The sequence below is a fragment of the Symphalangus syndactylus genome, chromosome 22, assembly GCF_028878055.3.
Source record: "Symphalangus syndactylus isolate Jambi chromosome 22, NHGRI_mSymSyn1-v2.1_pri, whole genome shotgun sequence".
NCBI classification, from domain to species: Eukaryota; Metazoa; Chordata; class Mammalia; order Primates; family Hylobatidae; genus Symphalangus; species Symphalangus syndactylus.
Genome location: NC_072444.2, coordinates 41,295,444 through 41,319,738, shown reverse-complemented (window position 1 = coordinate 41,319,738; position 24,295 = coordinate 41,295,444). Strand labels below are relative to the sequence as shown.

General features: G+C 43.4%; 1 protein-coding gene and 1 long non-coding RNA gene across 12 annotated transcripts in view; one reads left to right on the top strand and one right to left on the bottom strand.

Moving 5' to 3' along the window:
* The window catches only part of SAP130 (Sin3A associated protein 130), a 91,558-nt gene that overhangs the window by 28,850 nt on the left and 38,413 nt on the right, over positions 1-24,295 (top strand). For 4 of the 11 annotated variants that reach the window (XM_055261465.2, XM_055261468.2, XM_055261462.1 and 1 more), the window contains exons 11-15: positions 4,473-4,614; positions 7,575-7,696; positions 11,324-11,626; positions 14,222-14,399; positions 23,209-23,313. In XM_055261465.2, coding sequence (XP_055117440.1) covers positions 4,473-4,614; positions 7,575-7,696; positions 11,324-11,626; positions 14,222-14,399; positions 23,209-23,313 — 850 coding nt within the window. The remainder of the gene's footprint in view (positions 1-4,472; positions 4,615-7,574; positions 7,697-11,323; positions 11,627-14,221; positions 14,400-23,208; positions 23,314-24,295) is intronic. The other 7 variants (XM_063632110.1, XM_055261471.2, XM_055261469.1 and 4 more) reach the window with 3 other exon arrangements.
* Positions 14,393-18,882, bottom strand: LOC129472089 (uncharacterized). Its single transcript, XR_008653843.2, has 3 exons — positions 18,607-18,882; positions 16,456-16,535; positions 14,393-15,422 (listed from the first exon to the last, which is right to left on the bottom strand). It is a non-coding gene; the product is annotated as an uncharacterized lncRNA (long non-coding RNA).

Sequence of the window (24,295 nt, the reverse complement as noted above, 5' to 3'; positions counted from 1 at the left end):
TTGATTTCTTTTTTTTTTTTTTTTTTTTTTTAAGAGAAAGGGTCTTGCTGTCATCCAGGCTTGAGTACAGTGGCATAGTCATAGCTCACTGTAACTGGGGCTCAAGCTATCCTCATGCCTCAGCTTCCCCATTAGCTGGGACTACAGGTACATGCCACCATACTTGGCTAATTTTTGTTTTTTTTTGAGACGGAGTCTCACTCTGTTGTCCAGGCTGGAGTGCAGTGGCGCGATTTCAGCTCACTGCAACCTCTGCCTCCTGGGTTCAAGCAATTCTCCTGCCTCAGCCTCCTGAGTAGCTGGGATTACAGGTGTATGCCACCACGCCTGGCTAATTTTTGTATTTTCAGTAGAGACAGGACTTCACCATATTGATCAGGCTGGTCTTGAACTTCTGACCTCATGATCTGCCCACCTCGGCCTCCCAAAGTGCTGGGATTACAGGTGTGAGCCACCACGCCCGGCCTCTGGCTAATTTTTAAAAATTTTTTGTAGGCTGGGAGCAGTGGCTTACACCTGTAATCCCAGCACTTTGGGAGGCTGAGGCAGGGTGATCACTTGAGGTCAGGAGTTCGAGACCAGTCTGACCAACGTGGTGAAACCCTATCCCTACTAAAAAGAAAAATAAAAAAAGAAATTGGCTGGGTGTGGTGGCACATGCCTCTGTATTCCCAGCTACTCGGGGGGCTGAGGCAGGAGAATTGCTTGAACTTGGGAGGCGGAAGTCGCAGTGAGCTGAAATCGTGCCACTGCACTCCAATCTGGGTGACAGAGGGAGACTCCGTCTCAAAAAGAAAATTTTTTTTTTTTTTTTTGTGGAAAGAAGGTTTTGCTGTGTTGCCCAAGCTGCTCTCAAACTGCTGGCCTCAAGGAGTCCTTCCACTCTCAGCCTCTCAGAGTGCTGGGATTATAGGTGCGAGACACTGATCCTGGCCTGAATTTCATATCATTTTCGTGAGTCACAAAATATTCTTTTGATCTTTTTGCCCTCATCCATTTAAAAGTGTTAACTTATTCTTAGTTCATGAGACAGCAGACTGGATTGGCCTATAGACCATAGGTTGCCGACACCTATGCAGGGGACTGATATCTCACTGCCATAGCATCCGAAGCAGGGACTGTGGCCTCCGAGGCAGAACACAGCTTTCATTAGCCTGCCAGCTATAGGCTTTATTAATAGTTTCTAGTATTGTCTCTGCCTTGCTTTTATAGTGAAGAGCATGTCATCTTATTGTTCTCTACTCTCAAAAGATACATACAGGACAGCTGCCATAGCATCCACTTAGAGATAAGACTGCTTTTTTTTTCCCCCGAGACAGAGTCGAGTCTTGCTCTGTCACCCAGGCTATAGTGCAGTGGTGCGATCTTGGCTCACTGCAAGCTCCGCCTCCCAGGTTCACGCCATTCTCCTGCCTCAGTCTCCTGAGTAGCTGGGAGTACAGGCACCCACCACCACGCCCGGCTAATTTTTGTATTTTTTTTAGTAGAGACGGGGTTTCACCATGTTAGGCAGGATGGTCTCGATCTCCTGACCTTGTGATCCGCCCGCTTCGGCCTCCCAAAGTGCTGGGATTACATAGTCGTGAGCCACCGCACTCAGCCGAGATAAGACTGCTTTTTGTGAAGAGGACACCCTGACATACTGGTGACTGGACATGAAGTGTGGGTTCCAGCCCCTCTAAGCAAACTTTGAAGCCCATTTTCTGGAATAATGGTAGTACCCAGGAAGTCCCTACTCCTGTTCTAGGGTGACTAGCCTACACCAGCTCTTAAGTAGGTGCTCAGCCTCACAGAAGTCTTTTAGCACAGAGGGTGCTGCTACTGGGTCTTTTCTGCATCGCTGCTCACTATGACTTGCCATTGGAGAGACCAAATTTTTCCCGTAACCTTCTGAATTTAATTCATATTTGTCAAAAGAAGTTTTTTTTTTTGTATCTGTTTAGCATTAACCCACCTGTTGAAAAGGTAGTAAATTGTCCATATTGCCATTTCAGCCCATTTCCTTCCTCTGCCTGCGTCATCAGCTCTCCTGAGTGCTATCACGGCAGAGCCAAGCCCAGACGCTTAACCTTTATCAAGTCAGGAGCCTCACTCGGGTATTTGTATCTATGATCGAAAGTCAGACCAATAAAGAGGGGCCATTGTGGCCCAGAGGGACTGTCTAGTTTCCTCCTGACCCTCCACCATGAAGAATTTTTTAGAGATTGGTTCTTGTGAATGTCCTTCTATGTTCCTAAGAGATCCCACTGTGGAAGCAGACTCACTAAAAAGTACCAGGAAACGTACGTACATGTATTCTATGTTCCATGGGGTTTATGCTGTCATTTTGTTTTTCTCTTTTATGCTAACCCCATTATTTCTGAATTATAATAGGATCTCTCTAAGAAAGGTAGCTCAGTTGAGAAGGGAAACCTGATATAACCCTAGACCACTGATTTGCAAGTTTGGAAGTAAAACATACATATTAAAATCACCTAAGTGACTTTTTCCAAGTGAGCTTACCCTCTCCAGGTGATATTAAATCCAAATTCAGCTATTCTTATTAGGAATATGTTGACTCAGAAAAAAAGCCTAATAAATCACAAGTATAAGGTTTTTGCCTCTATTCCAATAGAATACCATTCTTATTTTCTTCATGTTCTGGTCAACATATGATCATGTTCTCAGGATTATAGAAAGCAAAATCTGTTTATCACATTATTCAGAAAATAGGGATAAGTTTTGAAGATAACATTATGACAGACTTAATGTTTTCTGTGCTATAGTTCCTTGGTTTTTATTTAATTATTGAGAATATATGGTTTTTTCTTTTTTTTGAGATGGAGTCTCACTCCATTATGCAGGCTGGAGTGCAGTGGCATGATCTCAGCTCACTGCAGTCTCCCAGGTTCAAGTAATTCTCCTGCCTCAGCCTTCCGAGTAGCTGGGATCACAGGCACGCACCACCACGCCTGGCTGATTTTTGTCTTTTTAGTAGAAACAGGGTTTCACCATGTTGGCCAGGCTGGTCTCAAACTCCTGACCTCAGTTGATCCGCTCGCCTCGGCCTCCCAAAGTGTTGGGATTACAGGCATGAGCCACCGCACCCAGCCTTTATGGCTTTCTAAATTAGAAAACAAGTAAAGATTTAAATTAATGGCTGAGTGGTGGGATGTGTCTGGTTACCAACCACTGGTTAGCTACTCTGTCACATGGCAGCTTCACTCCTACTGGAAGCATCATTTTCTCCCACCTTTCATGGGGCTCAGTGAAAAAACAAGGCTTAGTTGCTCCCTGCTCACCATCCCCACTGCTTACCTCCCTGGTGGAAAACCCTATCATGCCAACTTCTCTTTGCATTGGCCAATAGATGCGATCTTCAGTGGTCAGATGGGCATTCCTGTTATCACCCTGCAAAAACTTCTCCAGCTGCCTCCCACAGGAGCTGGCTGGGCATCACAGTGGGTCTGTGCAGCTTACCTTTGGTGTTAAATGCTCTGCATTTAGGGTAATATGTTGGCATCCTCCTAGTCTAGTCTCTTTGTTAATGTGCCTCTCACTGGTATAACGGGTTTTTACACAGATGGAAGCTGTCTGTCTGTATTTCTGATATAGATCACGGCTTTTCTTTCTGAATTCCCAGGCATACTGTTAATAGATAGATCTATAAAAAATAGTGTCAAGTATATTCTAGTTCAGCTATACCTTCCAAACAAAATTGGATTGCAAGTTTTAAAGGAGTACACATTTGGAGCCTCAGATTGAATTTGAAAACTCTATGGTCATTGATTTTGATTTTGCTGTAAAGTATTATATAAAATTGTAGGCCATTGAAAGGACCTTAGAAATTATTAAGTGATCTAGAGAAGGTGTCCTTATAGGTAAAGAAACAGACTTGGGAATTAAAGTGGTCTTCTCATTGCTAATGAGCTGCATTTTTTAGTTATGGACCTAGAGTAGAATCTAAGGTTTTTGGGTTTTTTTCCATTTTTTAATCCAAAATTGTGTGTTTATTTATTTATTTTGAGAGAGGGTCTCAGTCTGTGAGTGAGGCTGGAGCATAGTGGTGCAGTCACGGCTCACTGTAGCCTTGAACTCCTGAACTCAAGCGATCCTCCCACCTCAGCCTCCCACAGTGCTGACATGACAGATGTGAGCCACCGCGCCTGGCCTATTTACTTTTTAAACAGTTTACCCCTTTTAAAAACAGGTCATTAAAAAGCCAGGTTGGGAGAAAAGAGCCTGGTCACTTCTATCTTTGTTTCAGTATTAATGTTGAACCCTGCTTTAATAACAGTAGGAATATATCAGTGAATGATAGGATTGAAATAATTCTGTTGAACTTTGTACTTATTTTTCATTTTTTATTTTGATTAAAAATCCAGGCTTATTTTAATTGTTTGCTTTCCTAAGATTGCTGCTAGCCAAGAATGTTTTGGCATGCCAAAAAAAAGGTGTAGAATGGTCATGGAATTGGCGTTTACTGTTTGCAGCCAAGGTGGTGCCCCAGCAGATCACGCACACTTCTCCTCGGATCCAGCCAGACTACCCTGCCGAGAGGAGCAGCCTGATTCCCATCTCCGGACATCGGGCCTCTCCCAATCCTGTGGCCATGGAAACCCGAAGTGACAACAGGTAGGAGGCCGCGTGTCAGTTATTCTGCCTCACTGTCATTAATCGTTCTGCTTTATCAGCATAAAACAAAGTGTCCCACAAATATGGCCTATATTTATTACTCATGTTTTCAGATTTTCCCCCAAAAGTAACACTTCGTATAATTCCTTTTTTATGTGCGATTTTTTTCAAGCCAGTCTCCTTTTGATGGATGTTTTCCTAGTATCCATTTTTTGGGGTTTGTGTGTTTAATATTTTTTGGCCATTTTGAGAGTAAGGGTTGCAGCATTATGACTATTTATCCATAAGTACCTCCATTTGTAGCACAGAAGAGTAAAGACATTCTTTGACGTCACCGCGGTACAGCTATCTGAAAGGATTCCGAGCTCTCCCTTCTCTTTTTGAAGAGTGTGGAGAGGCCGGTTGTTTTGGGGAATTAGATACTGTCACATTGTTTCTTCATGGTTACATTCAGGTTATACCAGGTAAGCAGTGTGTTCTTCCCATTGCATCAGAGAGCTCATGCTGTCTGTTTTTCCCGTATTGGTAGTGTTAACATTCATTGCTTAGTGAAGGTGATGTTTGCCGGTTTTTTCTACTGGAAAAGCATGTTTTTATATGGAAATATCTGAGTATAAATATCCTGTTATCCAGTAAACGTTCATTCAATAGTTGTAGATCTATTATTAATTCCTGGCTGAATCAATTATTAATATGATAGTTGCAAAATAGTGAGTTTTTCTAACGCGTTGTCTATATATATTACCTGGCATTCTGATGTAAAGAAACTTTCTCTTATCCACCCCCATTTATTTATTATGTTGAGCATTTTATTGTTTTTTAATTGGCTCAGCCTTGTAGATTTGCTTTTATTCGTTATTAGAATCCATTGCTATCATCTATTTTGGTGCTCACATGATCTCATTTGGTCCTTGGGGGTTCTTTCTGTCTGCTTCTGTGGATTTTGCCACATCCCCTCTATTCTAGCCTTTCCTTATTTTCCAATGATGAGATATTCTAGATTCCTATTGAACTTTATCTGTCTGGCTCTGAAATCTGCTGTTTCTCCAAGGAGCCCTTTGTCATTTACAAACCAAGATCTGGGCATTAGCCCTGCTTGTTGCTATGGGTTGTCATTCTTCTAGGCCCTTTGAGCAGGCAGAGGTAGAAAGTATATAATATTTTAAGAACATTTGAGTTCATGCTGATACCTCTAGTTCAACCCCATCGCTTCCCCCATTCCATGTTTATATCTGCGTCTCCCATAAAGAACCCTATACAGTATGCACAAAGTAATTTCAAAAGCAAGTTATTGTTAAGTGTTCTAATTTGATCATTTATGTCTAGGAATGCTTACAGATTTTGATACATTGATATGTCCATCCACCTTGTTGAATACTCCTATTAGCTCTAAATGTTTATAGATTCTCTAAATAATTCTGTAAATTATTAGCTCTAAATGTTTATAGATTTATAAGTTTCCTATGTACATGTTTATTTTGCCTACAAATAAGGACAGTTTGAGGGGAAAGCAAGAGGGTCTTATCATTTTCATTTGTTTTTTTGTTTTGTTTTTGAGACAGGGTCTTGCTGTGTTGCCCAGGCTGGAGTGCAGTGGCACCATCATAACTCACTGCAGCCTCGACTTCCGGGCTCAAATGATCCTCCCACCTCAGCCTCCCAAGTAGCTGGGACTACAGGCACATGCGATCATGCCTGGCTAAGTTTTTTTATTTTTTGTAGAGATGAGGTCTCACACTGTTGCCCAGGCTGTAGTGCAGTGGTGCGGTCTCGGCTCTTGTAATCCCTGCCTCCCAGGTTCAAGTGATTCTTGTGCCTCAGCCTCCTGAGTAACTGAGATTATAGGCGTGTGCCACCACACCTGGCTAATTTTTGTATTTTTAGTAGAAGACGGAGTTTCGCCATGTTGGCCAGGCTGGTCTTGAACTTCTGGCCTCAAGTAATCTGCCTGCCTCAGCCTCCCAGAGTGCTCAGGCTGGTCTCGAACTCCTGAGCTCAAGTGATTCACCTGCCTCAGTCTCCCAAAGTGCTAGGATAGCAGGCATGAGCCACTGTGCCTGGCCTACTTCTATTTTCTTAGGCATTTATATCATGAATAACTATTGACTGCTGTCAAATATTTTTATCTTTTATGTTTTAAATTATTGTTCTCTTTTAATTTTTAAAATTTATCTAAAACGTGAATAGACACTTTGATGTTGAAGCATTTCTCTCCCTATGATAAACTTTATTCGATCATGATGTATTTAACTTTATATGGTACTTAATTCAATGTTATGTAGGATTTTTTTGTTGTTGTAGTGAGATTTGTTTATAATCTTTCTTTTGTCATATTCTCCCATTCCAATATTAGTATCAAGGCTATGTCTGTAGTCCCAGAATTCAGGCAGCTGAGGCAGGAGGCTTGATTGAACCTAGGAGTTCAAGGTTATAGTGTGCCATGATTGTGCTGATGAGTAACCACTATGCTCCAGCCTGGGCAACATAGCAAGACCCTGTCTCTAAAAAAATAAAAATAAATTGGATCCCATTTCTTCTTTCCATTGTTTCTGAAGCAGTTCGAATGAAATTGGGATTATTTGTTTTTTGTATTTTTAATGAAATTGGCCAGTAAAACCAATTTGAGTTGGGTGTAGTTCATGAGGAATTGAGCAGGGAATTTTTGATTACCGAGTTTTTGTGAATTGGTTTTCAGACTTATTCTCAAAAATCACCCATAGAATATTATCTATGTTTTTACATTTATTGATATAGTTATTTATAGTATCTACTTTTTTTTTATTTTTTAAGTTTTGCATTCTTGGTGTGTGTCCTGTGATGTAAGAGTTTGTTTGGGACACAATTTGAGCAAAGCTCGTTTGACAGTTCTGAAGGATACAGAGAGGAGCGGGGGTACAGGATCATTTGAAAGTGAAAAAGAAAATGACTGTTTTGTTTGCTATCATCTGTTCTGTCTCTAGACCGTCTGTTCCCGTTCAGTTCCAGTATTTTTTGCCAACTTACCCCCCTTCTGCATACCCACTGGCGGCACATACCTACACCCCAATCACCAGTTCTGTGTCCACTATCCGACAGTATCCAGGTATGAGCCCTGCTTTTTAGATGACTTTTCAGTTTAACTTTTGCCAACAATAACGTAGAAATTGATGAGGGGTTATTTTTAGTATGGGATTAATTATTTCAGCTTCTGTTTTCAGATTGAGATAAAACGTGAAGCTTGAAGGTCTTAAATAATCATCTTTGTGATCTATAAAATGTTGTTACTCAGTGATATTTGCATAGTATTATGCTACCCTGAGGATACTCATGTTAACAATTTTTGTTACTCCTTAAAATGACAGTAGTTACAATGAATAGAGCTGCACTTTTATAGGGTTTCCATTGTTTTATGCAAATATTGACTGTATTTTTAAAAAATTTATAAAGGTTTGTTTATAATAACTTTTACTTTAGGTTCCATGGTACTTTGTGCAGGTTTGTTATATTGATAAATTGCATGTCACAGGGATTTGGTGTACCAGTTCTATGTTTTTTAGTTCGGTTATGCTCTCCTCTCGCCATCATGACCTGTGAATAGTGTTCTTTTTGCTAATCCAGGAAAAACAATCCTTAAATGTCAGAGTCTGTGTAGTCTTTTCCTGTGGGACCCTCAGGTCACTCTGGGCATCAGAAAGCCTTATTTCCAGCCAGGCGCAGTGGCTCATGCCTGTAATCCCAGCACTTTGGGAGGCAGAGGCAGGGCAGGCAGATCACTTGAGGTCAGGAGTTCGAGACCAGCCTGGCCAACATGGAGAAACCCCATCTCTACTAAAAATACAAAATTAGCCAGGCGTGGTGGCACATGCCTATAATCCCAGCTACTTGGGAGGGTAAAGCAGGAAAATCGCTTGAACTTCGGAGGCAGAGGCTGCAGTGAGCCACGATTGTGCCGCTGCACTCCAGTCTGGGTGACAGAGTGAAACTATCTCAAAAAAAAAAAAAAAGCCTTATTGCCTGGGGCCAGGCGCTGTGGCTGATGCCTGTAATCCCAGCACTTTGGGAGGCCATGGTGGGCAGATCACTTGAGCCCAGAAGTTTGAGACCAGCCTGGGCAATATAGGGAGACTCTATCTCTACAAAAAATTTAAAAATTAGGCAGGCATGGTGGTGTGTGCCTCTAGTCCCAACTACTAAGGAAGCTGAGGTAGGAGGATTGCCTGAGCCTAGGAGGTTGAAGCTGCAGTGAGCCATGATGGCGCCACTGCACTCTAGCCTAGGTAACAAAGTGAGAGCCTGTCTCAAAAAACAAAAAAACAAAAAGACAAAAGAAAGTGTTATTCTTGCCTGGATTGTGGACATTGCCCTCCTGCCACACGGTGCTGTATGGCAGCCAGCGGCATGTGTGGCCACAGAGCACTTGAAGTAGGTTAGTACATGAAAACCTCGATTGTTAATTTTGTTTAATTTCAAGAAATTTCAAGTATGTTTGGAACAACTTAGCAATGCAAAACTACTTTTTCAGTTGTAGGCTTTGTGAAATCAAAATATAGATTAAGCATTTCTGATAAAAATTCATGAGATGTACTCGAAGAGTAAAATATACCCTAGATTTTGAAGACATAATATAGAAAAGAGGATGTAAAATATCTTGTTAAGAATTTTTAGGCCAGGCACGGTGGCTCACGCCTGTAACCCTAACACTTTGGGAGGCTGAGGAGGAAGGTCGCTTGAAATCAAGCTAGATGAGACCTAGTCTCTACCAAAAATAGAAAAATTAGCCAGGCATGGTGGTGCATGCTGTAGTCCCAGCTGCTTGGGAGGCTGAGGCAGGAGGATTGCTTGACCCCAGGAGGTTGAGAATGCAGTGAGCCATGTTGTTTGCGTCACCGCACTCAAGTCTAGGCAAGAAAGCGAGACCCTTGTCTCAAAAAAAATGTTTATTGATGACATATTGAAATGGTAATATTTTTAATATATTGGGTTAAATAAAATGTATGATCAAAATTAATTTGGTCTGTCTCTTTTTTTTTTTTTTTGAGACGGAGTTTCACTCTGTTGCCCAGGCTGGAGTGTAGTGGTGTGATCTTGGCTCACTGCAACCTCCACCTCCCAGCTTCAAGCGATTCTCCTGCTTCACTGTCCCCAGTGGATTGTATTATAGGCATGCGCCACCACACCCAGCTAATTTTTGTGTTTTTAGTAGAGATGGGGTTTCACCCTGTTGACCAGGCTGGTTTTGAACTCCTGCTCTCAAATGATCACCTGCCTCAGCCTCCCAAAGTGCTGGGATTACAGACGTGAGCCACCGTGCCTGGCCTGTTTCTTTTACTTTTTTTTTTTTTTTTTTTTGAGGCAGAGTCTCGCTCTGTTGCCCAGCTGGAGTGCAGTGGCGTGGCGCAATCTCTGCTCACTGCAGGCTCCGCCCCCCAGGGTTCACGCCATTCTCCTGCCTCAGCCTCCCGAGTAGCTGGGACTACAGGCGCCCGCCACCACGCCCGGCTAATTTTTTGTATTTTTAGTAGAGACGGGGTTTCACCATGCTAGCCAGGATGGTCTTGATCTCCTGACCTCGTGATCCACCCGCCTCAGCCTCCCAAAGTGCTGGGATTACAGGCGTGAGCCACCGCACCCGGCCTTCTTTTACTTTTTTTTTTTGAGACAGTCTTTCTCTGTCACTCAGGGTGGGGTGAGGTGGTGCAATCATACCTCACTGCCTCCTCAATTTCCTAAGTTCAAGGGAATCCTCCCATCTCAATCTCCTAAGTAGCTGGAACCATAGGCATGTGTTATGATGCCAAGCTAATTCTTTAATTTTTTTATGGAGATGGGGTCTTGCCATGTTGCCCAGGCTGGTCTCCAACTCCTGGGTTCAAGCATTCCTCATACCTCAGTCTCCATTGAGATCATAGGCACAAATCACCACACCGGACTCTTTCTACTTTTGTATTGTAGCCACTGGCAAATTTAAAGTTGTGGGGGGTGACCCACTATGCCATTGAACAGTGCTGGTCTAAAATTTCAAACATTATACGATACTTGTTTATTTAGGGAAAAGGCAGTTTATAAGTGTAAGATATTTAAATAGCTTTGAAAACAAGTTCCTACGTCTCTGGATTGGTTTGATGACTGAGGAAAAAGTCCTCTGTGTTTATTTTCTTTCCACAGATAGTGAGAAATTCCTCCTTTTTTGTTGCTTTCTGTGAATGCTTTTGTTTTCTTTTTTTTTTTTTTTTTTTAATATACACAGTAGATGGGGTGTTTGCCTTGTAGGACACAGGACACTTGCTTTGTTTTCTCTTTCTGGTGGATACGTGCCATTTGAAATTCATAACTACTGTATTTCAAAACCGCCTGTGATAGTGGCCCCATCAATTAAAGCAGAGGTTCTTGACCTGGGACCTCTGGGTGTATTTCTGACGTTTTATATTAATTATTTAGCACAGTTGCCTGGCTAAGATTTGCAATTTAATAGCTGATTGCCTTTTTTCTTGTTTTAATCATATTTCTAGTAATCTTTAGAAAGACAACATATTGGTAGGAAGTGAAAGGAAATAACAATCCCAAGTATATTAAGTTTCAAGTAACAGTGTTTGTTTATTTTTTTTTCAAACCATGGATTTAGATCTTATACAGTAGAAGAAATCTGTTTTTATTTTAATGTTTTTCTCTTTATGTGGACTGTGTGGAATGAAGCTAACCTTCTTGTAGTTACCTTTTGCATCATTTTTAGTTTCAGCTCAGGCTCCAAACTCTGCCATCACAGCTCAGACTGGTGTGGGGGTAGCGTCTACCGTCCACCTAAACCCCATGCAGTTGATGACAGTGGATGCATCGCATGCTCGACATATTCAAGGGATCCAGCCAGCACCCATCAGTACCCAGGGCATCCAGCCGGCTCCCATCGGGACCCCAGGGATACAACCCGCACCACTTGGCACACAGGGAATTCACTCAGCAACCCCAATCAACACACAAGGGCTTCAGCCTGCACCAATGGGCACTCAGCAGCCTCAGCCTGAAGGAAAGACTTCAGGTAATTTTAAATTTTTGCACAGAAGGTGGTTTGGACAAAAGAAATACATTTGGGTTTAAATCCTTTTTCTGCCACTGGCTTTGTCGTCTTATAATTTCTCTAGGCCTTCGTTTCTTCTTTGTGTTAATAATATGAGTTGCTTAGAACTTACAGTTTCAGGGTCACTGTAAATGTTAGAAATAATATACCTCACTGTAATCCCAGCACTTTGGGAGGCCGAGGCAGGTGGATCACGAGGTCAGGAGATCAAGACCATCCTGGCTAACGTGGTGAAACCCCATCTCTACTAAAAATACAAAAAAATTAGCCAGGCGTGGTGGCGGGCGCCTGTAGTCCCAGCTACTCGGGAGGCTGAGGCAGGAGAATGGCGTGAACCTGGGATGCGGAGCTTGCAGTGAGCTGAGATCGCGCCACTGCACTCCAGCCTGGGCAACAGAGTGAGACTCTGTCTCAAAAAAAAAAAGAAAAAAAAATACATCAACAGCCCTAGTATTCATTTGCACATAATGAGAAGTGTTGTCTTTTTTAAAAGCTCCTAGTTGTATAAAAAAAATTCACCTTATAAGTAGTATTCTCATTGAAGATTTTCTTCAGAGTTGTACATAAAGCTGTAAAATCTTATGCTGATGTTAGCTAATATTATGAATTCTTAAAAAAATACTAGTGGAATAACATTTTGAAAAATGGAATAAGTCATTGTATTTAGATCTTTTTGAGACAGAGTCTCACTCTGTCACCCAGGCTAGAGTGCAGTGGTGTGTGATCTTGGCTCACCACAGCCTCAACCTCCTGGGCTCAAGTGATCCTCCCACCTCAGCCGCCTGAGTAACTGGGACTATAGGTGCAAGCTACCATGCCTGGCTAATTTTTGTATTTTTAATAGAGACAGAGTTTTGCCATGTTGCCCAGGCTGGTCTCAAACTCCTGGGCTCAAGTAGTCTACTCACCTTGGCCTCCCAAAGTGCTGGGATTACAAGCATGAGTCATTACACCAGCTAGGTTATTTTTTTTTTCGGCTGAATTTAAGATTCCATGTACTTGGATTATTATTAATTAGCCATTTCTCTGATGTAGTTTAAAAAAACAAAATGGCTGTTTCTCAGCCAAGGCACTGATTTTTTTTTTTTTTTTTTTTTAAAGACAAGGTCTCACTCACTCTGTTGCCCAGCTGGAGTACAGTGGTACCATCATGGCTCACTGTAGCCTTGACCTTCTGGGCTCAAGCAGTCCTTATGCCTCAGACACCCGTGTAGCAGGGACTACAAGTGCATGTCACTACACCTGGCTAATTATTTTTGATTTTTTATAGAAACAGGATATTGCTTGTTGCCCAGGCTGGTGTCGAACTCCAGAGTTCAAGCTATCCTTCAGCCTTGTCCTCCCAAAGTGCTGTGATTACAGGCATGAGCCACTGCGCCTGGCTGGAGCTATGAATTTTAATTGTTCTGTAGACCTTGAATTCAACTATTTAATCAAAGTCTCTCTGATTTTTTATTACTAAACTACATGTCTATGATAGAGATGCAGTTTACCCATAATGACCCACCTGGTAGGATGGTGTACTACATGTTTAAGGGCACCTGCCAGAAAACTCAGGATATTAAGTTGACTCCTATGAAATTGCCATTTTTATAGGTCAAAAACTGTCAAACATGGGTATTTTCTGATTATGATCTCATGCTCACCAGTATTTTGTTGCTAACTTTAAGTGTATAGTTAAAATATCTGTTAGTTGAATGTGTTTCTAAAGATAGACTGGGGAGGGTACCATTATTGAGGGTTGAGAGAGATTGGTATTTTACAAAAACTGAATGAGTACATTTCTTGAAGTGTACATTGGAGCATGCTATCAGGCTGGTAGATGGTGTTTTCTATTTGTGGCTCTTGTATTAAGCCTTTCTTATCTGTCAGTTTTCTTATCTCTAAAATGGGAATTACAATGATGGTAAGAATTATATCAGTAAAAAATGTAAAGTAATAGAGTGAGAGACTATACTAGATACTATATACTTTGTTCACCTTATCTCATTTATTAGTAACTGTGATTATAGAGCAAAGAAAAAATAATGGTATGGGCCAGGCGTGGTGGCTCATGCCTGTAATCCCAGCACTTTGGGAGGCCAAGGTGGGTGGATCACTTAAGGTCAGGAATTCGAGACTAGCCTGGCCAACATGGTGAAACTCCATCTCTACTAAAAAATACAAAAATTATCCAGGTGTGGTGGTGCACGCCTGTAATCCCAGCTACTCTGGTGGTTAAGGCAGGAGAATCACTTGAACCTGGGAGGTGGAGGTTGCAGTGAGCTGAGATTGCACCACTGTACTCCAGCCTGGGCAACAGAGCAAGACTCTTTCAAACAAAGAAAAAGAAAAAATAATGGTATGGATCATGCATCAGTAGACTTAGTAACTGCTCCCATTTAGCTATCTGCTCTTTGTCGGATGAACGTTGTGCTCCTGTCCCTTGTCAATTTGAAATTGGACAGTTAGAACATGGATACCTAATTCTAGTGGTCTCATCATTTTTATTTATGTCTTCTGTGGCATTTTGTTTCCCTCTCTTCAATGGTCTTTCCTGTTGCCTCCCTCCTCTAGCAGTGGTGTTGGCAGATGGAGCCACAATTGTGGCCAACCCTATTAGCAATCCATTCAGTGCCGCTCCAGCAGCAACAACCGTGGTGCAGACCCACAGCCAGAGTGCTAGCACCAATGCTCCCGCCCAGGGCTCATCGCCACGGCCAAGCATACTCCGGAAGAAACCTGCCACAGATGGGTGAGTAGACCTGGTAGTGCCAAATGACACCTCTGGTTCTGGATATAACTGGTATACATAATAGTCACTCTTATCTAATGCTGGTATCAAACTCATCTCTCATTTTCTGTGGCGTGTTAAAATTTCCTCCAAAACAACTTGACCACAGGATTATTCAGTACAGCCTTACCCAGCTGAGACTGTAAGATCTTAACAAATCCTGGAGTCAGTGAGGTGTTAGTTTGTAAGCATCCGTTGCATACTGCTTTAATTCTCTCTAGTTCTGGAACTTCAATCATAGAACTTTTAAAGTAGTTTATAAGTAACTCTTGGGCTTGTGTAGATAGTTACATTAACTCATACTATATACTTCATTCAGCATGAATCGTTGCTGTTGAAATGGGAAAAGTTCCCTTGTCCCCCTCGCAGGGCGTGCAACAGTGGGAGTGGCTCACTTCTTCATTGCCCTGCTACTCAAACCTCTAGGGGAGCATACAGACGGGCAGGCTGTGGCGCTCCAACCCTGCAGCAGTGTCTAGAGGTGAATGTTTACAGCTGAAACCCCAGTGGGCATGTGTCACAGGGTGCTCTTTTAGTTTAGCCATCCATAGATGGCTTGTATTAACCAGCTCAATTAGACCCCTGCCTTATGGCAAGGACAGAGAGCTTTCTGTATCCCAGGGTTCTTGCCTTGGTGTACTGGAAGAATGGGATCACACGTGGGCTTGGAGAATGAGTGTAGGGTTTTACTGAGTAGAAGTAGCTCTCAGCAGATGGGGGAGCCAGAAGGGAGATGGAGCGGCCCCAGCTCTCTGACTGCCCTGGCCAAACTGCGTCGTTCCGCTGGTCAGTGGCCTGCTGGCATGCCAGCGTCTATCATGTGCTCTTCCACCAGCATGCTCCCGTTGCCGTCCTCTCGCCGTCCAGCTGCCTTTGTCTTTTGCCAGTGTGTTCCTCTTGACCTCCAGCCACTTGTGTGCCTGTCTGCTAGGGTTTCGGAGGTTTTTATAGGCACAGGATCAGGGCGTAGCAGGCCAGGGTGGTCTGGGGGAAATGCAACATTTGGGCAGGAAAACAAAAATGCCTGTCCTCACCTAGATCCGTGGGCACAGGCTGGGGATGGAGCCCTCACCAGGGACCCGCCCCTTCCCAGCACTTCCCTGCTCCCCTTCTATATCACTGTGGGCAAACAAATTCTGAAGTGTAGTAAGGGTCATATTTGGTAGCAGATAGTGTTTTGTGTTGCCATGTAAGCTTCTCAGTTCGTGGATCATAGGCAGGAAGGTATGTGCTGTGCTGTTTGACTTAAACGTTCTGGAGGTGGGAGATGAGCAGACATGTTTCAGAGAGCAGAGTTTCTGTGGCTCAGCTGAGCTAATAGCGTCAACATCAAAAGATTAAAGCAAGTGCAAACTTAAATTGCTGGGACTAGGGTCCATGCAGGGTTTTTATTTGCACAGAGCTGTGCATAGACCAGAGTCCCTATCTTTGCTGTTTATGAATACTTTGTACTTTTTTAAAGGATAAGTCAGTCCATGACAAAGTTACCTTATTAGTAAAAACACAAGGCAAAGCTTGTGGTTAAGATGACAGATTGATTACACACATCTAAAATCTCTCCATCTCATAACCCTATATAACTTTTTTTCAAAAAAGTTGTAAACATGCAAGGATGAGGAGAACAGGAGAGGACACAGTAGCAACTGAAGCTGGGAAGCAGACCATCACGCGATGGCGTCCTGGCTCTGAGAAAGCTAAATGTGAAGCTTGCGTAGGGGAAAGTTGAGAACCATCCTCTTTTAAAATTGGAAAATCTTCAAAGGGACCAACAACAGGCAGATCCTGGGGGCGAAAGAAGGGGCTCTCTCCTTTAAGGAGGATAAGTTAAAACCTTTGAGTTTGAAAAGTGTTAAAGTTAGAGCCCAGAATCCCATTTTCTACCTATGCCAAGTGGTGTACTGCCCCTTCCCGACTTTAGCAGGAGCCTGAAAGTTCAAACTCTGCAGATGGTCCACTAGAGGGTCACCCAGCACTATGGAGGTCATGAGTATTTTACCAGAAAGAGATTGTCACTCACCATGCGTGTATGGAGTGCTGAACACTTCCCAGTCCACTCCCTGCTTTCAGCTGATAGACCTCTGACAGGTGAACTTGATTCTAGATAGAAAATGAGAAGAGGACTCTACTTTCCTTCTGGGGAGTCTGTCCAGCCCAGGGGGAAGCTCTAAAGATACTGACACTAGGGCTTCCCTAAGGACAGGGTTAGATTACCCTACAGTGAACCTCATAGTAGACATGCCCTTCCAAAGCTTAGAGCTCCCAGCCAGCATTTCAGTCCCTCTCCCCGACTCTTAATCATGAACATACAACCAAAGATAGGCACATATCTGAGGGGACCTCTAACGGTGGAAGACAGAAACCACAATAAATACATGCCCAAAGCACCTTGGAAGATGTAGAGGCCTGGCAGGGAGAATAAAACACAAAACAAATGAACAAGGGTAAGCAAACACTATCCGTGATGCCTTCAGAAAGACAAAGAAAAGGTTGCATCCACGAAACAGTAACACAGTGCTAGGCAAAAAGAACATTCAGAGGGAGAAAACAACCGGTCCTGAAATAAGATAGCAGAAATTGAAAGATCAGTAGAAGAGTTGGAAGATAAAATTGAAGAAATCTCAAACGTGGAACAAAAAGACAAGAAAATTGGAGAAAAAGACAGGAGAAAATTTAAAACAACAATAAAAAGAACCAGTTCAGGAAATCCAGCCTCCAGGTAACGGGTTTCAACAAGAGAGATCAGAGAAAAGGAACAGGGATTACAAAGTAAGGAGTTACAAAGTAATAGAAAATTACCAAAACTGAAAGAAATGAGTTTCCTGGTTACAGAAATGCTCTGCACGGTATTCAATGGATGCAATAAACTCAGGCCAGTATTTTGAAATTTTGCAGCACTGGAGACAAAGAGATGTGCCTGCTTCTCCCGTACTTCCTCCCAAAGACCCTTGTACTGTGCCCTCTAATTCACAGCCTGTCATCACGTGACACTCCAACCTCCACCCCAGTGCCCTTGTCTCTTCTCTCCATACCTTCTTGCTTTAAACCTGGCTCTTCCTCAGGGACTCAACTTGCCCTGCAGCTGTCTAAAGTGGTCCCTGCCTCTTCCACATCCCTACTGTCACTCAGCCTGGAGGTAGACAAGGTGTCCTTGTCATGCCTCACTGCCATTTTCAGACCATTTCTCCTCAAAAGCATTTGATCTGTGTTTAGATTTCATAAAATGTACAGTTGAAAAAGTAGTTTCACATAGCCAAGTTTTTCCAGACAATAAAAAGTTTCTCAATAACTGGGTCGAGTATCCATTATAAAATACAAATTAATTAAAATGAAATGACATTAAAAATTTTGTTCGTGAGTTGCACTTGCCACATTTCAGGTGCTCGGTAGTACCATATGGCCTTCTTGTTGGGCAGGGCATATCTACAGGCTGAGAGTCAAGTTAGATTTTGCAGGTATATCTGTATGCCCTTTGGAAGGACATGATGTCTGGCACTTTTTAGGGATAGTGGAACCCTCTCTTCGCCTTTAATGATCAGAAATGATTTTCCAGCTCCCTGGCCCCTCAGGTGCTTGAATGCTTCTCCTGCCTCCACCCTCCCCACCAGTGTGGGCACTTAGCACATAAGTTCAGTAAGCCTTCCTGACCTTGTCTCTGTGCTCCCATGCCCCTAGCCCACCTTCTTTCTTCCCACCTCCCTCCCAACGGAACTGCAGCCCCAGAGGGACCCCAGCAGCCTCCAGTCCATTGATCCACCTTTTCATGTTCCTCACTGCCTCTCATGGCCTCTTTCTCTGCTCTTCCTTATTCAGAGTCTGTGGTCACTTGCAGCCATTTCCTTACCCCCCACCCCACTTCGCTTTGTCAAAACCAGACTTAAATCCAACTTTCTGCTTCATTTATGCTGGCACATGTACAGCAGATTGTGGCAGGGAAAGCCACCTTGCCAGCTGGTCTTGCTTAGCCTCACAGACGCACTAAGGTCTTAAAGCAGCCCAACAAAGTATACTCTCCTGCACCACTCCAGATAACTATTCTACGTTTCCTTCTCTCAAAACTCCCAGGCTTCTTCTATCTTCACTATTAGTCGACAGATTGCTCCTTTTTTGAGAAGAAGAAAATCGAAAGACAACTTCCACAGTCTGCAGCTATCACATCTATAATACTTACGGTGGCAGTACCCCGTGTCCTGCCTCTGTCTGTTCCTCTAGACGAGCTCTCTGGGCTCCTCTCCAACATGCCCTGTCTCCTCCTCTCTTGCCTATTCAGGAATGATGCTCTAGTTCTTCTCCCCTGTCTCCTACAGCCTCAGCTTTTTCTTGTTAGTAGATCATTCACATAAACAGTATAAACATGCTGTCAATTCTTCTGTCTGAAATATCCTTCTGTTGAGCTCACTTGGCTCTACTGTCTACCACCCTAAATTTTTTTTTTTTTTGCTCTTCTTTTTTTTTTTTTTTTTTTTTTTTTGAGAAGGAGTCTCGCTCTTTCACCCAGGCTTGAGTGCAGTGGCGCGATCTCGGCTCACTGCAGGCTCCGCCCCCCAGGGTTCACGCCATTCTCCTGCCTCAGCCTCCTGCGTAGCTGGGACTACAGGCGCCCGCTACCTCACCCGGCTAATTTTTTGTATTTTTAGTAGAGACGGGGTTTCACCGTGTTAGCCAGGATGGTCTCGATCTCCTGACCTCGTGATCCGCCCGCCTCGGCCTCCCAAAGTGCTGGGATTACAGGCGTGAGCCACCGCGCCCGGCCATTTTTTTTTTTGCTCTTCTTTGTAAAAAGAAATTGTCTGTGTTTGCTGTGTCCAGTTCTTTTGTCAGTCTGTTTTTCATCATTTTCATGGAAGTATATAGAAAATGTCACAGATATGTATGTATAGTCTCAAAATAAACAGTGTCCAACCACTGTATAGGTCAAGAAACAATGTTACTGTAAGGTCAGCCAAGAGAAAGGATGAGGAGACCCAAAGTCAGGCCAGCAAGCTTTATTGAGCTGCTTGGCTGCTGCACCACAGTTAGAGGAGGCAGCCCCCCTTTCAGACTAGCAGGGTTTCATAGGGCCAGAACTGGGTCGGGGTCGGGGAGCTGAGTCAGGGGTGCAGGAGGACTGGGTCGGGGTGAGGGAGCTGAGTCAGTGCAGGAGGACTGAGTCAGGGTGAGGGAGCTGAGTCGGGGGTGCAGGAGGACTAGGTCGGGGTGAGGGAGCTGAGTCGGGGGTGCAGGAGGACTGGGTCGGGGTGAGGGAGCTGAGTCGGGGGTGCAGGAGGACTGGGTCGGGGTGAGGGAGCTGAGTCGGGGGTACAGGAGGACTGGGTCGGGATGAGGGAGCTGAGTCGGGGGTGCAGGAGGACTGGGTCAGGGTGAGGGAGCTGAGTCGGTGCAGGAGGACTGGGTTGGGGTGAGGGAGCTGAGTCGGGGGTGCAAGAGGACTGGGTCCGGGTGGGGGAGCTGAGTCGGGGGTGCAGGAGGACTGGGTTGGGGTGAGGGAGCTGAGTCGGGGGTGCAAGAGGACTGGGTCCGGGTGGGAGAGCTGAGTCGGGGGTGCAGGAGGACTGGGTCGGGGTGGGAGAGCTGAGTCAGGTACAGGTGTCTTTACCTGCATCCTGGAGATGTTTTTTGCCAGCTTTGTTATGCGAGGTGAACAGACATGTTAACCGCATCCTGTAACTGTCTGGACAGTTACTGGAGGAGTCAGCGAAGGGTGGGGCGGGGGTTTGTCTTTTGCCTTGGGGTAGCTGTGAGGAGAGTGCGAGGGACTGTATTGTAAAGCCTGTGGGAGGGGGAGGGAATGGTCTGGTTGTGGTGACCTTAACAGTTACCAGCATCTTTTCCCAAAGGTAACTAACCAATGGATAGATACAATCATATGTTGTGCATTTTTTTGTGTGAGTCTGACTTTCATCACTCGGTTTTATGTAATTCATCTGCATTATTGTATATGATTTTTTTTTTTTTTTTGAGATGGGGTCTCACTCTGTCTCCCAGGTTGGACTATAGTGGTGAGATCACAGCTTACTGCAGCATTTACCTCCCCAGGCTCAGGTGATCCTCCCACCTCAGTTTTTGTATTTTTAGTAGAGATGGGATTTCACTATGTTGCCCCGACTGGTCTCGAACTCCTGGGGTCAAGCATTCTGCCTGGTCAGCCTCCCAAAGTGCTAGGATTACATGCGTGAGCACCTGGCCTTGATTGTAATTTTTTAATTGTTGTATAAAATACCATGTATAACAGTACTGTGTTTTATCCATGATTATTTGAGTTGCTTCCATGTTTTCCTGTAATAATACCCTGAACATTTTTGTGCATGACTTTTGATTCATGCATGGGTACATTTCTGTTAAATACTGAGGCATTTGCTATGTCATAGGGTGTGCTTGTTTTAAACTTTCGTGGATCATGGTTTTCTGTGTGGTTTTACCCATTTACACTCTCACCAGGAGTAATCATTGTTTCATCCTCACCAACACTTGTTCTGGACAGTCTTTGTGAGTTTGGTCATTCTGTCGGTTTATAGTGATGTTTCTCATTAGGTTCTTTTTTTAAATTTGTTTTTGCTTTGGTTAGTTTTTGGCCAGTGTTGGGGGTGGGAGGGGTGGCAGCAATGCAGTTGGTCTTGCTTTTTTAACTTTTATTCTTATTTTTATTATGGAAAAGTTTAAACATAAGAAAATTCTGTGGCCGGGCACGGTGGGTCACACCTGTAATCCCAGCACTTTGGGAGGCCTAGGCGGGCGGATCATCTGAGGTCAGGAGATCGAGACCAGCCTGGCCAACATGGTAAAACCCCGTCTCTACTAATAATGCAAAAATTAGCTAGGGCATGGTGGCAGGCACCTATAATCCCAGCTACTCGGGGGGCTGAGGCGGGAGAATCACTTGAACCCAGGGGGCGGAGATTGCAGTGAGCCGAGATCATGCCACCACACTCCAGCCTGGACAACAGAGCGAGACTCTGTGTCAAAAAAAAAAAGAAAGAAAGAAGTTATGAACATATGAATACATGCCTGTCACCCAACTTTAGTTCTCAGCTTATCAGCTCTTGGCCAATTTTGCTTCACCTATATGCTTACCTACCCGCTCGTATCATATTATTTTGAAGCAAATCCTAGGTACCATGTCATTTCATTTGTATGTATTTCAGCATGTTCCTATGGAGAGACACATAACATTAAAAACCAATAACCCCTTAGTATCAAATAGCCAGTCATTGTTCAGGTTTCCAGTGGTCTGAAATGTCACACGATTTGTTATATTTTATATTATTTATTTGAATGAGTATTCTGATAAGATGCATACATTGTGATTAGTTAATATGCCTTTAAAAGCCATTTTATTATTGAGGTTTCCTTTATCTTTTTTTTTTTCCTGCAGTTTATTTGTTGAAGAAACTTGGTCTTCTGGGCCATACCCCTTCTGGATTTTGTTGATGGCATCCCCAGTGTATTCATTTCCTAGGGCTGCTGTAACAAACTACCATAAGTCTTCTGGCTTAAGGCAACAGACATGTATTATCTTATAGTTCCAGTAGCTAGAAATCTGAAATGAAGGTGTCATCAGCGTCAGTTCCCCCTGGAGGTTCTCAGGGAGAATCCACTCATGCTGGCTACCAGTGGCTGCTGTTGATCTTTGTGTTTCTTGGCTTGCAGGCACAGCACCCCAATCTCTGCCTCCGTCGTCACATGGCCTTGCTCTTGTACTTGTGTCTCAAATCTCCCTTCCCTTTCTGTTACTAGGATACTTGTCACTGGAGCTTAAACTAAACTCTACATCCAGAACTCTACATCTAAATGTAATTAAGGATCTCTTATCTTGAGATCCTTAATTACATTTGCAAAGGCCCTTTTTCAAGTAAGGTCACATTCACAGTTACTAAAGATTGGGATTTACATGTATCTTCTTAAAGAACTCAGTTCATCTGACTGCACCCGTAGTATAATTTCACTTGTTCTATCCTCCACATTTTCTGTAAGTTGTTACTTGACTCAGAAGGTTTGATCTGATTTTTCTTTTTTTTTTTTTTATTGCTTCTTATGGCAAGACTACTTCATAGTTTGGTGATTTAGTCTCTTACCAGAAGACACATGATGTCTGATGCTCACCCTTTTTGAGATGTTAGTGGCTCTGAAGATCAGTACCCGGATCCATTAGTGATTAAGTGTTGTAAACTGGTATATTCTTGTCTAGTTATTTTCTCTCGGATCCACTCTCAACTGGTATTTGTTCCCACCACTCTATCAAAACTAAAAGTGTCAAGATTGCTCATGTTTTCATAGTGCTAACCTGATGGGTAATTCTCTGTCAGAGCCTTACGTGGCCTCTCTGCTGCACAGCGCAATTGATCTCCAGCTCTTCCTGGAGCAGGTTTTTTCACTTGGCTTCCAGGTCTTTATAAACACCATAGGCATAATAATAATTGTAAACACTTAATATGGATGTCAGTGTTAATAACATTAAGTAGAAAGGAGATGTGGCATGCTAGAAGCAGTGGCTAAAAGAGTCACAATGGTTGCTTCCTGGAGGGAGCCTGACAGGAAGTGAGCAGGAATGGGGAAGGGACCTGCTCTTTTTTTTTTTAAGATTTTGTGTACTATTTGGGTTTTTTGGTAATGTGTCTGTGGTGTCTGAGAAAATGAAAATCCATTTTAAAAATACTTAGTCAATGTAGGGCTTTTATTTTGTCCTAGGTATGCCTGGCAAATGTGCATCTTTTATTTCTTAGCCTTGAATGCCCTTGGACTGCTGTTCTCCGGGTTTGTCTCTTGTCTCTTTCAGAATGGCAGTTCGGAAAACCCTCATTCCTCCTCAGCCTCCTGATGTTGCTAGTCCTCGAGTGGAAAGCTCTATGCGGAGTACATCTGGGTCACCTAGGCCTGCAGGGTGAGCACCTACGTGTTCTTAGCACTCTTGCTTTTACCCACACATCGTTGCAGTTGGGGGGAGTCTAATATTCCTGCGTGACATAGTCTTGTTAGATTCTATTGCCCAGGCTGGAGTGCAGTGGCTATTCTCAGCCGCCGTCATCGAGAATCCTAACATACGACAGCCTTGAACTCCTGGGCTCAAGTGATCAGCCTCAGCCTCCTGAGTAGCTGGGACTATAGGCGTGTGCCACCACTCCCAACTTAGATCCACTTTCTAGTTGCATGACCTGAACGCGTTTTTCAACCTCTCTGATTCCCATTTGCCTCATTTATAAAGTGGGCATTGAGCATTCATATAACATCTGCCTCATAGAATTTTTGTGTATTTAAACAAAATCATACTTTTAAAACACTTTGTATGTGCCTTATAGCAAACACCCAGTTGCTATGGCATTCAAAGATGACATCGTGACAGTATTTATTTTTGTTTTTTCTGTTTTTGAGACAGAGTTTTGCTCTGTTGCCCAGGCTGGAGTGCAGTGGCACTATCTCAGCTCACTGCAACTTCAGCCTCCCATGTTCAAGCGATTCTCCTGCCTCAGCCTCCAGAGTAGCTGGGATTACAGGCATGTGCCACCACACCTGGCTTTTTTTTTTTTTTTTTTTTTTTTTTAAGTAGAGACAAGATTTCGTCATGTTGGCCAGGCTGGTCTCAAACTCCTGACCTCAATTGATCCACGTGCCTCAGCCTCCCAAAGTGCTGGGATTATAAGCATGAACCACCATGCCGGGCCTTATGACAGTATTTGTTCTTTCTCTTCTTAATTCCACAAGTAATATTATATTGGAAAAAGTAATTAGATAATATAAAAATACTTAAAGTGAAAATTATTGTCTCATTCTCTACCCACATTGCCAATCCCACTTCCTAGAATAATGTTGACTGGTAACAGTTTTGGGGTTTTGTTTGTTTTTTCCTGTAGACTTCCTCTATGATC